Below are 17,957 nucleotides of genomic sequence, written 5' to 3' on the forward strand. Positions count from 1 at the left end.
GCGAAAGGGAGTGATCAAGCAAGAGAGAGGTTGTTGGAAAGAATATAGAGAGAGAGCGGCGGAGAATAACTAATGTAGATATTATTGATGCTATAAAATGTAAGAAAATAAACTTGGAGGGAAAAGTAGGTATCATTGCAACGCCATATTTGAATGGTACATTAGCTTTCGTTTAGCATGCAAATACCGTTAATCTAGAATATAGCAATAGTCAGAGCTGGGCCAATCAGAATGAGCAGAATTAGTTTGGGGAGACTTTATTATTTTTGAATCGGAAAAGGGAAAGATTATGTTACGTCTGAGTTTATGATCTAGTTACGAAGGGTGCAAGCATAATATATGTGCATGTTTTCTCCCAGTGTTGACTGGGGGCGGTAGGAGGACTTGATATTTAGAGGGAAAAATAGGAACTACTTCCTCTAAAGATGGTTGTGATGATGTTACTCCTAGGACGAAATGTAGGATTTTATTATAACGACTGTGTCTAAAATGTTGTTCTAAAGTTACATAAGATAGTGGCTAATAGTTGCGACATAATAAATTTGTATGTGGCATCAGTTGTTGCAAACCTACAGTACTTTGGTTCAGAGGAAAATTTCTGCAATCAAAATATTTTAAATGAGATATGTTATCTGATTTTAAAAACAGAATTGATAAAATGAACGTAAAAAAGATAAATCCGTAATAAAGCGATGTTGTAATGAGTGTTTATAGTTGTACATGCACTCGAGAACAATTTTTGAAATGTCAACTTATTTTGGACATCTTAATTTTGTATGAATGAAAGAAAATAATTGCTGTGTCAAGGAAAAGGTTGGAAAATACTATTGTGAACAACTTGGGGCAAGTGTGTGTGTGTGTGTGTGTGTGCATCTGTGGGTATTTCTTTTTGTTTTATACTAGCAATTCAGCCCAGCTTTGCTCAGGCCCTATGTACTGTTCATAATTTGCCCTGCATGTGAGTACACTTTATGTAAGATTTCAAATGTTTAGACCAAAATTTGAGTAATTTCGTAGAGACTGCAGAGGTCAAGAAAGTTTTACTAATGTCCAAGTTACCTACATCTAAAATTTCAAGTCTTTGAACCAAAAATTGGCGGAGAAGTTTGGTAGAATCCGCAAAAGTCAACTCTTAACTTTGACCTTTTGGCAGCCAAATTTTCATCCCAAAACTGATTAAAATGCTTGCTGCATGTCTGAACACCTGTTATGTAAAATTTCAAATATTTAGACCAAATATTGGCTGAGCAGTTTGCTAGACACCGCCAGGATTAAATCTTTTTAACTTTGGCCCCTTGGCAACTCATATTTTCGACCCAAACTGATTAAAAAGCTTACTCTATCTCTGAATACCCTTTATGTAAAATTTCAAATGTTTAGACCAGAAACTGGCTGAGTAATTTGGTAGAGACTGCTGAGGTCCAAATTTTTTTTAACTTTGACCCCAATTTTGACCCCATAACATTTATTTTTTGGAGCTCAAATCAAATTCAAAAGTTTGATCCATGTGCAAGTAACTTACATTTAAAATTTCAAGTGTTTAGGTACAAAATTGGCAGAAGAGTTTGGTAGAGTTTTCAAAGGTCAAATCGTTTAACTTTGACCCCTTGAGAGCTAAATTTCTGCCTGAAAACCGATTAAAAAGATTTTCCCAAATGTCAATACGCCTTATGTGGAATCTCAAATCTCTAGACCAAAAATTGACAGAGTTATTTGGTAGGGAAATATACACAGACACACACACACACACAGACACTTTCACTTTTATAGATATATAAAATATATATATATGAAATGATGCAAAGAAAATGGAAATAAAAAGGGGGTAAAATTACATGAAATAAAATTTGTATAACCTGAAAGAAAATGTAGCCAATCTAAAAATATTAACAATTGGAACCAGAAATACTTGCAATAGTCACAATTTAAAAATATGTCAGTGTGTGGGGCTGCACAGTAGAACCCAGATATAATGAAAGACAATGATTGATAGCATGATGATTGAACCATTTGGTGGGTGATTATGCAACATCAAGAATTGTAATGGTTTAAAATGCAGGAGTGATGTTTGGAGAGAATACCTGTGTTAAGATGTTCTTTGTTGAGATTGTGAATGAGAACAACACTTGGGAAACAAAGATGATGGAACGTAAACAAAGATTTTGACTGTGTAAACTGGAGGTAATGCCTCAAGACTAAGACTGCGGACAACAATTGACAATGATTCGGTGAATGGCAGAAACAATGGATTATTCTAAAAAACCCTACATCTGGAGATTCAGAATGAATGATCTGAGTCAATGTTATTAGAGCAATGATTGAAGATAGATCCAATTAGTTTGAGTTGGTGCATGCTCCTGTATGCACATATAACTTAGACCCAAATAGTGTTCTGTTGTTAACTGATATCCCATGGAATCATTTTGGATTGATGACACCACTGTTACCCATACATAATGCCTAATTTGAAAGTGAAAATGTTAATTGCATAGCAAATCAAAAGCCCTATCTAGCTAAATAATTGTTATAAATTGTGTAAGGGAGAAATAGGGAAAGTTATAAACGAAAGTGTTATTTTATACAATTCATGTTGTGTAGGGAATCGATATTGGTTGTGGTCGACATCATTTCTTTGCACCATGTGTACCTAGCGTAAACTAGAAATACTCTCCTGTATTCATATTGGTCTGGGTTTGAAAATTTTTTTAAATGTTGAAATTATAGAAAAGCTTTTTGAAAAATCCTAAAATGATGAACCTAACAAAAATAAAACTACAAGATTGAGTTTCTGCTGGTTTGTAGAAGAGATTTGGACAGTTGAGAAATTTTAAAAAAGGGAAAAGATTTTCAGTTCTTTCCAGGCATTTGAGATGCATGGAGTATTCTCTCAGAGAGTAATCGTAATGAGCTTAATAAAAGTTGAGGGAATAATGAGAATAGTGAAAATTAGTGAAAAAATATTCAAACACTAAAGCTGTAAAATGATATACATAAAAAAGTGTGCAGGCAAAAAAGAATAAATCCTATTCTAAAAAGAAAAAAAAAACAGTTTTGTACGTGCATGATTTCAGTTATACAGGACTGGTAAAAAAAACAAAAAAACAGGGGTAGGTGAACTCCACTGTTAAAAAAGAATGTAGAAAAAAAATGAGCCACTTCAAATAAAAGGAACAAAATTTTAGAAAAAGGGACGTGTAATAAGTAATGCCCCTGACCCACTTCCAGTTATCTGATCTAGCTGAAATTTTGCATGTGCAATGATTTATATCTCTATGGGTTATGTGGCAAATTACAGCTCTGAACTAATTGTGGTTTCTGTTTTACAGGTGTTTGAACTGAGTCAGATGTGAAATGGAGACTGTTAAATGTCAAGCAGTGATCCGGTTTTTGTATTTGAAAGGACGCACACCACAGGAGACTTTTGATGAAATGAAAGAAACTTATGGTGATAATGCCCCATCATATGACCTTGTAAAACGCTGGCATCGTGACTTCAAACATGGCCGGAAGTCTGTGGAAACAGCTCCCAGACCTGGTCGCCCCCCCCTCCACTTCTGCCATTAATGAGGCATCTCTCCGTCAAGTTGAGGCTGCCATTTTCGAAGATCGGCGCATTACTATTCGCCAAATAGCTTAAGATGTCAAGATTAGTACAGGGTCTGTGGAAACATCATTCATGACCATTTGCATATGCATAAGGTGTCTGCCAGATGGATTCCCAGGTTGCTCACACCATTCCAGAAGCGAGAACGCATTGAGTGCTCGAGGATGAATTTGGAGATGTGCCAAGAAGATGAGTCAAAGTTTTTCAAAAGGATGAAACCTGGGTCCATTACTATGATCCAGAGACCAAAGCCCAGTCAATGCAGTGGAAGCCAAAGAAGGCAAGGGTGCAGCCCTCTGCTGGCAAGGTGATGCTCAGTCTTCTGGGACCAGGACGGAGTAGTGATAACAGATTTCCTGGTAAAGGGTACCACAATTACAGGAGCCTATTATGCTTCACTTTTGAGGAAATTAAGCGAAGCTATCAAAATCAAGAGGCGGGGCAAGATCAGCAAAGGTACCCTCCTCCTGCAGGACAACGCTCCGGTCCACAACTCGCATGTCGCCAGATCAGAAGCACGGGCTCGTGGTTATGAAATTCTCCTTCATCCTCCCTACTCTCCTGCCCTTTCACCTCTTCCCAGCCATGAAGTGGTTTTTGAAAGGAAAGTGTTTCCCAGATGATGCAGCCTTGATTTCTGCAGTCACGTCATGGTTGGAGCACCAACCTAGGGTGTTCTAAAAAAACGGTCTCCAGAGCTGCATACAAACGATGGGAGAAATGCATAACTCTGGGTGGTTCCTTTGTAGAGAAAGACTAATAACTGTGCCAAGTTTTGTTGCTCTACTGCTATGGGAAGTGGGTCAGGGGCATTACTTATTGCACACCCCTCGTAAATGAACGTTACATCCTGGAACCTTATGGACCAACTGTTGAAATTTGCAGCTGAACACTTCTTTTCCTCAGGGTTGTTCTGAAGTGATTGTGTTTACTATATAATATGTTAGATGTAACTATATTTATAGTCTCTTTGTCTATCCATTATTTCAGAAATTGTTTACTCAATAATGTGTTAGATGTAACTATATTTATAGTCTCTTTGTCTATCCATTATTTCAGAAATTGTTTACTCAATAATATGTTAGATGTAACTATATTTATAGTCTCTTTGTATATCCATTATTTCAGAAATTGTTTACTCAATAATATGTTAGATGTAACTACATTTATAGTCTCTTTGTATATCCATTATTTCAGAAATTGTTTACTCAATAATATGTTAAATGTAACTATATTTATAGTCTCTTTGTCTATCCATTATTTCAGAAATTGTTTACTCAATAATGTTAGATGTAACTATATTTATAGTCTCTTTGTCTATCCATTATTTCAGAAATTGTTTACTCAATAATGTTAAATGTAACTATATTTATAGTCTCTTTGTCTATCCATTATTTCAGAAATTGTTTACTCAATAATGTTAAATGTAACTATATTTATAGTCTCTTTGTCTATCCATTATTTCAGAAATAGGTATAGCAGTTTACCTCATTTCACACATCCCTTTTTAAAATATCCTTTCCTCTTGAGGTTGACTTTTTTTTTTCTTTTCCATGTTTGTCTTTAAGAAATTACTTGTGTGACTGAAGACTATCATGTCAAATTACCACATCTATTAATTTTTCTTTAAGTAGTATCGGAATATATTTTCCCCCTAATTTTATTTACGTCTCTTCTGGGTAAATTCTAGGCCTTTCACTAAAGAACATAATCCCAATTCTTCTATCTACAATGTAGATTTCCCAAAATGACGTTATTTTTGAACGTTTGAAAAGAAATCTATTTCGATTTGTAAACATCTTTTTTCACATTTAATTTTCATGCCGGTTTCTGATGAATTCATAACAGTTTGTTGAAACTCCTCTACATATTTATTGCGAACGTGGCTTCTGCTGCATAAATGCCCCTAGTTTTTTTTTTTGTTGCTCCACAAGGGAAGAGAGAGCGTCAAAAAAATCTATATCACACGTGATGGCACGGTTCTGCACAAATTCATCCACGCAATCCTGAACAATACCGCCAAATCGACACGCTACACCACCGAACAATATCAGTGATATCAGCCACGTTCCCTAGCAACAGTCGACCAATACGACATGCCACTGAACAATCTTGTTGAATCGACACGCCACAATACAAAATGCAGTAAGGCAAGACATGTTATCAGAGCAATATTTTTTAACTGCTCTCATTGGCCCATTTTTTTAAATTGTCAGGCCAAACTTAATCGTCATTTTATGGTAAGATGAATGCAGTTCATTAGCAAACTTTTGATTTGCCATCTAAAAGGTCCCGGTTTTTGTCGCAGTTAGGTCCGACTCATACACTGGCACATAATTCTTGAGCGTTTTCGCACATGCTCGTCACACTCCTCCCTGATCTTGAGATCACACAAATAACAATGCTGGGCAGGCTATTTTCTCCTAGTACTTCGCTTACATGGGATAAGCGCAGGAGATTCCAGAGTGGTGTCTTAGTCTCCCGCATCATCAAACTCTTCCTGCTCTGGATCCTTGGGTGCATCATCTTCTGAGGAGCTTTCTTCATCTGGTTGTTCGTACAGCAGTGAGTTCATCATCTGATGAGGTAAGTTTGTCATTGATCACACAATTATGTCGCCATGCAGGGCATACATCTTTTATGTGGCGCGGCATTTCATCAGCTGAGATGGAGTGTTGGCTATTTATTTTTGTCACTGTTCCTGTGCCGAACTGCGTTGTACATCTTCCACGCAGACTCGTCACCTAAACCACATCTCCTTCCTTGCATGGATTAGCAACTGTAGTGTTGCGCACCATCACTTTGATACCCTTGACACAGATCCTATAATTGTATAGCACATTTGCAGGTGCTGTCATGGCCTTCTTGTTGCCCTTAGGCGTGACGTGCCAGTACACTGCCTCTAAGATCATGCACTTTGTTCTTGTCGCAATCCGTTTTATTAGCAATACATATGAAAAAATTTAAATGGCTTAACATATTTCAATAATAGTATATATAGAAATAGCTTGATAAGCTAAGAAAGAATCTTTTTAAATTTTTAAAATCCAATTAAAATCAAGGAAGTTATGACTATTTTTATGCCCTGCATATGGTCTCTTTAAGATCATATGCATTTTGTCACATTTTTTGCACTACTTTTTCAGTAAAAATGCTATATCTTTGTTAAAACACAAGATTAAGCAATGAAATTTGCCATATAAGTGTATTTTTGTGCAAGGAATCTGAATATGCTACTGAAAATCTCCAGAAATGAATGGTTTCCAAATAATCTGCAGTAAATGCACATAAATATGCTGCAATTGCTTAAAAATGCCATGTATTCATTAAAAGAAAAGAAGTTAGAGAACTCAAAGTTTAGTTGTAATACATTTTATGTGCCAAAAACTGAAATCGAAATCTAGGATTGGTTAAAAATGAATATACTGCAATATTTCTTTGGTATTATTGTAGATTAATACCTTCTGCTACCCCTCCCCATCTGACCACCTCTCCAAAATATGTGATTCTACCTTTATAGACATTTGCATGTGAACAACTTGAAAAACTTTAATCAAAGATAAACAAAAATTATTTTAGAATTTAATGTAAAATGATTTCCCATTTTGAATCATTTGAGCGTTTTAGGGCAGTTACCCCCCCCTTTCCTATGATAGATAAATCCTGGGTGTTTGTTTGTTTGTTTTCTAAAAGGCGATTATGCATGGTTTTAAGAGGGTCTTTGTGCAATTATGAGAAGGTGAGGAGGTTGCCACTCTGACTTTGGGTTAATGATAGGGCTAAGGAAAATTATGTGTGAACATCCTGAAGACTTGATAGAAACAAAACAAAAACAATTTTAGAATTTAGAATGGGGGTTGGTTTCACATAAATATAAAATAATTCACCATTTCAAGACGATCCTAGCATTTTAGGACAGTTGACCAATTTATTTTTTTATGGGAGATTAATCATGTGCACTTTTCTTTAAACGTTTTTTATGTTTTTTTTATGCTTATATGAGCTCACAGAGGAAGTTTGTTTAGTGGGGAGCTCTGCCACTTGTATTTAGCGCTATTGTTAAGGCTAAAGGTTTTAGGAGGAGGCTTGCCACTCATACCTAGGATCAGACATAGAATTAAGCGAGTTTTTTTTTTTTTTAAGAGGGTGTTTGATACCCATTGTGAAACTTTACAAGGATTATGACAAACAGACAAAAATAGATGTTATTTAAAAAAGTGACGTTCCTAGAAAAGAAAACATGATGCTTGGAAAAATATCAAGTATTTAAATTATATTTAAATATAAAAAAAGAAACAAGTTTTTGCTAAAGCTGACAAATTGTTAAAAATTTTGAATTAATGTTATTTTGATTTTTAATTACATTTTATGTCTTTTCCTACCATTTTTATTTTTAACTGAGCACCTCCTACAAATATTTAAACATTGATTATTTTTATTTTATTTTTAATAATTGGTAGATTAGTTTCCATTCAATAATAATTCACTGAAAACATTTTTTAAGGGACGAAAATTAGAAGTGTGTGTACCATTCGTACATGTGAACCAAAACAACGATAGTTCACATTTTCACTTGTTAAAATATTTTAAAATTTACTACTACACAATTTTTTAAAATATTTGTATGGTTGATAACAAAATAGCTCTAAACTAAACATGCAAGAATTTTTATTTATAACCAGATTTTCAATAAAAAAAAAAAATGATTTGAAATAAAATAAACAAAAACAAAAGGTCTGTTTACGCCATGTTATCGCTGCTGCTGCTACTATCACTACTACTACAGAAGTCTTGATTCAAATTCATAACAATTTTTTTTTGGATATTATGTTTTTAAATTGCTACATACCACTAGAGAAACCACTGTTCAATCATCTTTTTAATGAATAAACATAGAAAAAAGATTGTTTTATTTGATAGTGAGTGTCGGAAGAAAATTTTTTTCAAAATTTTCCATACTCATCATTTTGAAATCTTTTTTTTAACACAACCAAAAAAAAACAATGTTACAAAATCTTACCGAAAATGCCGTTTTATGATGTTCACATTTTTATCACTTTATTTGCTTAAAACTCTAAAAATATATAATGTATATTATTATTTACTAATTCATTTGAAAGTATATTCATTTCTGAACAAAACTGTGGTATTTTGAAGACTTAAAGTTCTTTGGTTTTAAAATATGACTATTTTAGCAGAAACCTCTTGAAATCTGTGATTATCTAAAGCGTTTTAACGGCCATGTGTATTGCTAGTTTTATTGTGCGATGGGACTTCTCAATTATTCTGTTTCTGGTGGCTATGTAGGTATACCAAAATCTAATGCACATCTGTGTAAATTCAGCAAATGTCTTTCGACAAAATGCTGTGCCATTATCTGTGAGCAATTCGGTCGACAGCCCCCTTTCACAGATTATATTCTGCAACTACTTTATGACGCTAGCAGAATACTGTCGGTGCAATTGCCTCCAAATGGCAAATTGGCTAAGGTCACAGTCTATCAACATCAAGTATAACTAAGTGCCAAAATGGGTTATATTCATAGTAACACTGCTCCGGGTTTCTGGGATGTTAAGCCTACCTGGCTTCCAATGCACCGGGGCGGAATCTATGGACTAGCATTCTTTACAATCCTCAACCACCGACTGCACTTCAATTATTAGTTGATTGACTAATTTCACAAATTACCATATCCTTTTCACACTGGGATGTCCACTAGACCGATGAATTGTCTGTATCTGAGACACGTGTTTGTGTTCTGTGGCCACACCACACACAAGTTCTCTGGGTTCTGTCACTTTACGGATTTCATTTAACCACCGCTGTGGTACTCGAGTAAGTTGATCAGCTCTGTTATTGTAAGACTTAACGAGCCTCACATCGATTCTTAGTACATATTCTGGAAGCCAAATCCCCGAGCGTGGAGAAGCAATGCCTAATTAACATTTCTGAGGCTACTTTGGTGTGCACCCTCATCTGTCTAAGATGTCAAGGTGTCAGTTATCTACCGATGTACACAGGCAGAGTCTGTAAATGTATGGTTTTAGCTTTCCACTGCAATGCAAGGTTCACACCTTGCAGCACAGCATCAAGCTCAGCTAAATTTATGTGCTTGTCTTCATGCACTGCTCGGAGCCAGCTTGCGTCCTCTGCCACCATTGCTTTCCACAACCAAGCCTGTAGCAATGGAACTAGCATCCATTCACACTGTAACATCTTCTGCACAGATACACCAGTCACCTTTCACTGGATCATCCTGGGCTTCTCTCAAACAAATGTCTTCAATCATCTGAGCAAGAATAGCGTTTCGCACTTCATCATCTCATCCAGTTGTCCTTACAAACGCTGTGGCGACGTGTAACCAACCACACACTGGGAGTTGGTGGGAAAAACCAACTTTTAAGACAACTCATGTTGTTTGTGGTGCATCAGGAAACAAGATAGAACTGGTAAGTTAACATGCAATGTCTCTTTTAAAAGAAAAAAAAAATTTTCCAGGTGTGCACTCTGTTTCTGATGCATCAACCATGAATTTTCTTGGTTAGGATTTTAATGAAGAACTTGTTTTCAATGTTCCTCTAAATTCAATTTCCAATTCTTTTAATATTAATGCTGCAGCAGATGCTGAAACATTTTAACATACTTAAGGCAAAGTTCAGCAATGTTTTTCAAGAAAGCCTTAGATGTTTATTATTTAATTGGAATACATAATGCAGATGCATTATTCAGACTCATCTCTTCTCATCAAAAAGTAATGGAAGACAGTTATCACTTCTATATCTGTGGAATCTGAAGTTGTCTCTGCACTTGTTTCCACAGTGAGATCGCTACATGTTACTTTAAAGAGTATCTAGGAGGCTGTATCCATTATTATATGGATAATATAATATATATTATAAAATCCATTATGACAAAGTTCGACATTTTCATCTCACAAGCTGGCCAAAAACATGCACTGACCATTATCCAGAGAAGATCTTTGAGATCAATGGAACACTTCTCTTTGGAGAATATGTTGTTGTCCCATTCAAACCACAGAACAGAGTTCTCAAGCAATTCTACTTTAGACATCAGGGAATTAATTGAACAAAAGACTTGGCATGTGGCAATGTGTATTAGCCAAACATGGACAGGCAGTTAAAGGAACTTGTAAAAAGTTATGCCAAATGTCAACTGGTTGCAAAGTATCCTTGGAAAACAACACTGCATGCATGATCTACCCCAGAAACCCCTTGGTCATGACTACACATGGACTTTGCAGGACCAATTAATATTACTTAATATTGGTTGATGCTTACAGTAAGTGGCCAGAAGTCTTCCAGATGAACCATACAAATGAAACTAAAGGAACTACAAGAAATTTATAGCAGATTGGGCATTCCTGAAATCTTAATTTCTGATAATGGTAATGCATTTACCTCAGGAGAAGTTTCTGACTTCTGTAAACAAGTATTCAGTATCTCAGATTTCCAGGTTTCCAACCACAATCAAATGGCCAAGTCAAATGTTTTGTTGACACATTTAAGAAAACACTCTTGAAGTTAAAAGGGGAAGGAACTACTCGAGAGATCATAGAAATATTTCTAAGTAGCTACAGAGCTACCCCAAATCCAAATTAACCGAATGAAAAGTTTCCTACTGAAGCACTGATGAACAGAAAAATATGTTTACCAATGGATGCTATTCGTCCATCAAATAATTTTCCCAAGAGAAACAGGACAATGGAAAAACACTTCAATCACCATCATGGAGCAAGGTCACGTAAATTGCTAACAGGACAACCTGTATTCACAAAAGACTACCGCAATGGTAAAGAAAAATGGACACACGGTCACATAGGACGTCATTTTGGTAATGTAATGAGCAGGGGAAAGCAGAGAGATGTGCATGTACAATAATCTATTTGGGTCAGACATGCAAATCAACTGCGTCATTCATATCTTCCAAAAGAGAATCAAACATAATCATTCGATTAAATATTTTATTGGACACATTTGAATTACCTCAACAAACTGTTCAAGCAACATGCTTGAAACAAAGCAAGCCTGAGAAGAAAGGTCCAACCCAAAAGACACAACAAAGGTGCAAATCAACTTCAAAGCTACAAATAGACGCACATCAAACATCCTACAGACATCATATTTCAAAGAAGTGTTATAGCGATAAAAGGGAGAATAAATAAAGAAAGCAAGAGTTATCGCCCCCTTATAGATCTTCAAAAAAAGACTAGAGTTTTAGGAGGAACAGGATAACATGATGGCTCCGCTGGACACTGAATATTGTCTGTAATTAATTTAAGGTTTCTGCCGTGAATAAATTGTGTTTAAAAATACAATGAGCTTGCCTACTTGTTCTATGTTATCCACTAATCCTGACATCACAATTTCTCCAAACACAACACAGTACTTATGAGCAGGGGAAGGCAGACAACCAGCTCTCCAAGCAATGAAGTTATCTGCTAGAGTTGGATATCTAAGTGCAAGTAGGATTTGTGTGCCTCACAGAGAGAAGTGAGCTCTGAGGTTCTAAACTAAGGGAGATACATTTTCATTTGGTTTGACAAAAATTTTATTTTGCAAATCTGCTAATGAGTATCACGATAATCTCTAAACAAAAATAAAACTTAAGTGTTTTAAAATGGAATTATAGTTTTATTTGAAGTAAGAATTTTTTGTTGCAGCATTACTCGAATCAAACAACAACCTTTGAACAATTCAATGAGCTAATGATCATGGCCTGAGCAATGGATGCACACACACATGCCCATAATACCTTTAAAGTTTGGCAAGCTGCATCCTATCTGGTAGCGTGGATGGCATCACTGGTTTTCGCTAATATCTTAAATCTTTCATTTTGCCTCCAGGCAACATGCCCCAGAAAACTACTTCAGTTAGAGGTGGTATTTACATGGCACCACTCGATATATGAATTTTCTTTATGCAAGTCATCAGTCATGGCAGAAAAGTTCCAAGAACTTTAACGACAATGTGAAACTCAGCCATTGGATTATGGCCTCACTGCCTTGTGAGTATCTCCAGAAGGAGAACAGGCCTTTCGAGTAAATACAGAAACTAAATCTGAAGTGAGGTCTTACAAGGAAATATACTGATAAGGACTCTTTGAGCTAAAGATAAAAACATATCTAAATCTCTGGAATTCATCTTGAGAACAAAATCCATGTACATGGAAATATAGCAATGCATAAAATTAACAAATGGAAACAAATTCTCAAAAACTAAACCACATTTTTGCAAAAGAAAATTCACAACATCTCTTTACTAAAATTGAGAGCAGTGATTGATGGAGCTCAAACATCATACATAATGCATATTTATATTGGTCAACAATTCAATATTTACTTATCTGTTTATATATCTGGTTCATGTCAACCACATTCTCTTCAAATTTTTACTCAATCATATCTTTTCTTTACATTTTTATTTGCAGTATTGCACTTCAAACAAATTTTTCCACTGACCAGAACTCGTGTTTGAAAATTATCTGCTCCTTCTTACTACTGAGTAAGAAAAAAAAAAAAAAAAAAAGAAACGGCAGTCACCCACAGTAAAACACTGCATAACCTTCATATCCACTCTTTCCTTCTAGCCTAGCTGGGGACATTAAGAAAGAAGTTGCAGGCATGATACTTTGCTATTACCTCACCTTCCTTCTCTCTACTCCTTATTCATTTAATGCTAACTAAACATGTATCAGCATTTTTGTTCGTATCTTAAATTCTTTTTGTTTCTTATTTTTTTTATTAATCTGTTTCAAACTTAATTCTTCCTCCTTCAAAACTCATGTACAGTAGAACCCTGGGATACAGTGGCTCTAGGATACGCTTTTTTTTTTTTGAGGTTGCGATGTGGAATACAATGTTTTTCTGGCCCCTGGTTACAGTATTTGCCCCACCTTATGGTGTTATTTATAATGTTATTTGATTATATACATGTGTATTATCTACTGTACTGTATTTTGTTAGCAACCTTTTAATGCTGTATCTCAGAGTTCTACTGTATATCTTATATCTCAATACACACACACACATCTCCACATAAATTTTTACTCCACTGTATATGCACACATTCTCACATAGGCATATGCATACTCATACATATTCTGATGTGGAATGTTTTACCTTCAATATTTTTATTTCTGCTATCAAACATACACATGTGTATATATGCACATAAACACTCTACATGCATATATACATAAATATACCTGTATGCCAGTATACAAGTACCCATAAAACCGCATCACCAATCCCACACATGTGCATGTATATACACAATGTATATTTACACAAATACGTACACCTATGCATATATACATCGGATTCTCGGTTATGCGACTTTCTAGTGAAAAATGTGCTAATTATGGAAAGGTTGCGATAGGAACAGAACTCCTCTGTCCATTCTCATTCAGCTTGTCTATATGAAAATTGTTGATGCAGTTAAGCCAAGAGTCATAGTCTGAAAACACTTGGGCATTGAAACTGCCAAACAGATACAATTTTACTATGACAGGTACCTCTTTGATGGCCATGTCAAGATTTTGGTTTCAGCTGAAAGGTTGATCAGATTGAAATTAAAAATTTCCCGTTTCAGAAAAAGTTTCTGATAAATTTGAGTCTTCTGCCTTTTAAACTGCTTAAAATCATTCAATATTCTTTACTTTCAAGTGGTTTCATACAATCTTGTCTAGATAAAAAATAAAATCCAATATGAGGTGTTAGTTTCATTTATGGTAATCTCCAGTATGACCAAATGATCCATTGTTGATGTTTTGTTTTTGAATCTGCATTGGGAATTGGTAAAAAAAAACTTGTTGTATAACAAGTAATCTTGTTTAGCAGCAGTTGCATAATTTTATATAAGCAACTCATTAATTCAATTGTTTTCTAATTTGGATAGGAGGATGGTTGGTTTCCATAATTTCAGGAATGTTATTGATAGCAACTAGATAATAATTCTGATTTTTTTGGTGGGGGCTTTTTAAAGAATACATAATGTTAGAGTTATGGAATCTTATGATGATTTTTATTAATTCTGGTTTAAAGAATATGCTGTATCTTTCAGAGTTGTCTGATATGAAGCTTAGCGTATTTTCCTGCATTATGAAGAATTATTAGTTAACATTCTTGAAAGAAATCTATTGAGAAGGCATTAATAGATTTTCTACATCTTTTTAGTGGTTTCTTCTCTATTGTTTGTAGTGAGGTATTTGAGAGAGGGTGACAAAGTTTTACTATATATTTTCTTAATAATTTTTCAAATTTTGCTTGCTTTGATGAAGAGTTACATTTTTTCAAATAGTTTTGTCATCTTTTTTACTTCTTTGATTACCTTAGGTGCCTTTTTAAAGAGTCTAAATTAATGGTTGTGTGTTCATTAGTAAATTTCTGCAAGTAGATTGACATTGTCAGATAGCTGTTTTGCAATCATCTAACCAGAGTACTTAATTTCATAGTCTTCCAAAATCAGAATTTGATTTGGAGGTGTTCCAGAGGCTGTGTCCAATCTGAAAGTATTATTTGTAATTTATTATGTAGAGAAATTTTGAAGTTCTTTATAACTGCCCTGGATTGCTCTTTAATTATATTGGTATGAACATTGTCTTTTGTTGTTTGTTTGTAAATTCATCAGAATATTCGAGTTTATGGAAAGAATAATTTTGTGCATGTTATTGGCTTTTCTTTCATATCCAATTTGGGAGAAAGTCTGTTTTTGCTTAGACATCAAACAAGTTTCAGGTTTGGTTATAGTTACTTTTACTTAGAGGCTTTTTTTTTTTTTAAATGTTTTATTTTCTGAAGAATATTTTATTTTTTATTTCTTGGGTAGTTGTTCATTCTGAGATGAGAGGTTTTGCAAATGCAAAATTTATTGATACTAACATAATTATATTTTTCATGTAGGTGTTTACTAATGTAATGGCTTCAAGGAAGGGGATGTATGCATTTTATTTCTATTATTATTCCCCCACCCCATGTTATGCATGTTTTTATGTAGATAGGTAGTCTTTGTGACAATTGGCACATGTTATTCTTTGAGTGCACTGATCACTTGAATAATTAGTTGAATAATTGCCATACAGAACTTCTAGATTTATCTTAATGGTGCACAAATTTCTGGCAGTTCAACTGGTTATTCTTTTCTATTAGCAAGGTCAAGAGATAGAAATGAAAAATTAAGAAAGCGCGAAAAAGAACCTATGGAAACATTTTAATTAAAAAATATTTCTAAATTTGAATTTAAAGAGAAAAAATTTGAGTTTTGAAATGCATCACTTTTAGAATTGTTTTGACCTTTCTTTCAGAAAAAATATAACAAAAACTGATAAAAATTATTCAAAATGTTTTATTAAAAAGTTAGGTTTTGATTTTTTTTTTAAATTCTTATTGTAAATTCGGGACTTACTTTTATGCAGGTAATAATTTCACAATAACAAATTTAACTTTTTAAATAATTTTCAAATCATTTTGACATGACAATAAAAACATTAAGTATTTATAAAAAAAAAATTAAAGATTCTAAATCATTCTATTCTGAATATTCAGCAAGGAAAATTTGTTGTAAACATTAGTTCTAACACTTAATTTAAATAGCTTATAAATATAATAATTTTAATTAAAAAAAATGTTATGATAAAATAAACCCATGTAACAAATGATTAGCAAATAAACCATAGTTTTCAAGTAAAAACAGACATTAATTGTAATTAAGATGTTTTTTGTTTTGCTAATTTTGTCTCATTCGTTTGCTAAATAAAATCCATAAATTTTCATATTTGTTTTTACTCCATTTGAAATTTATTCAAATATTCTCATAACTCAATATTTCTCCAGTTAATGTTCAGTTAAATTTATACTTCTCATATAAATCTTAGTCTCCCTCTCCCTTTTATTTCTAAAAGCAAACATTCAAAACATTTCAAGGTTAAAATATTTGTAGAAAATTTTATAGATTTTTATTATGAAACTGATGCAATGCAGTATCAGATGAACTTTTGGTTAATTATGTGACTATATAAAAAAAATTAAAAAAACAAGCAAACATAAATTTTATAAAAAATGCTTTGAGAAATAACCATTACAAATAAACAAATACAGTATTTCCTGTAAAATCGGTTGTAAAATTAAAAAAGGTTAAATAAAATAAAAACTTTACACATACACAAAATTGAAAAATAAAGAATTCACCTGAGTTTTTCAAAACAAGAGTCACAAACACGGACTTCACGTTCAATTCCAAATCGAGGAATTGTCGAAACTTTGGAAGAGCATTTACTACACATAACTTCCCCGCAATTACGACAGTGATGCTATAAAACAAAAAATTCAAAAACAGAAGTTTAAAAAAGAAAAAGAAAAAAAAGCATAGTATTTTTAATGGCATTTAAAATTAAAAACAGTTTTATTTTTAACATTACAAAATTTTTTTTATATTTTCATTAAAAATTTATTCCTGATCTTAGAATTTTGCTTATCAATTCTAGATGACAAGCAGCGCGAACATGGTTCCCCACTGTGTTGCATGTGAGATGACGCCACAAAAAATAGTGAAGAAATGATGAATGTGAGAAGTGTGAAGGGTCAATGTTGCCTTCACATTTTCGCCAAGTTTCAGAAAAATCTAATGGATGGGACAAAAGTTATAGGGTAAACAGTGTCAATTTTTGCAAGTTGGGGCATTTGTGATCCCTTTTGAGCTCCTGAGAATGCCGAATCCCAGTGAAAACGGACAAATGATACAGTTTCACGCCTTTAAGACATGTATATTTGAATTCAGCACCATGGAAAACTACTATATAGACATAAATATCAAGTTCTTGAGTAATATGAAAAAAGAGTTCTAAAAAGGCATGTTTTTCAGCCCTAAAAGTTCCAGAGGGATGCGAACTAGAATTTTGCCAGGGTCACCCATACTGAATTTATATTAAGAACAATGGCCTCCACATTTTGGCCAAATTTCAGGAAAATTTAATAGATGGATCAAATGCTATGGGGCAAAGAGTGTCATTTTTGGTCATTTTTTATCTCTTTTGAGCCTCTGGGGATGCCAAATCTCAATGTAAATGGATAACAGTGTAGTTTCAGGCCTTAACACATGTATATTTGAGTTGACTACCATGAAAAACCACTATATAGTCAGACATAAGTTTTTGTGAGAATATGAAGATATGAGTCACAAAAAGAGGCATTTTTAGTACTAAGAGTCCCTGGGGTCGTGAACCAGAATTTTGTCAGAGTCACCCATACAAACAAAGGGCTCCAAATTTTGGTAAAGTTTCAAAAACATCTAATGGATGGATCAAAAGTTATGGGGCAAATTTTGTCCATTTTTGACCT

At 34.0% G+C, this 17,957-nt stretch overlaps 1 protein-coding gene across 4 annotated transcripts in view; it reads right to left on the reverse strand.

Moving 5' to 3' along the window:
- LOC145284726 (hepatocyte growth factor-regulated tyrosine kinase substrate-like) overlaps positions 1-17,957 on the reverse strand; it is a 344,930-nt gene that overhangs the window by 181,409 nt on the left and 145,564 nt on the right. For all 4 annotated transcript variants that reach the window (XM_080133655.1, XM_080133654.1, XM_080133657.1 and 1 more), the window contains exon 7: positions 16,809-16,930. In XM_080133655.1, the coding sequence (XP_079989781.1) occupies positions 16,809-16,930 (122 nt within the window). The remainder of the gene's footprint in view (positions 1-16,808; positions 16,931-17,957) is intronic.

The sequence above is a fragment of the Euprymna scolopes genome, chromosome 9, assembly GCF_053919585.1.
Source record: "Euprymna scolopes isolate OS-2025 chromosome 9, ASM5391958v1, whole genome shotgun sequence".
NCBI lineage: Eukaryota > Metazoa > Mollusca > Cephalopoda > Sepiida > Sepiolidae > Euprymna > Euprymna scolopes.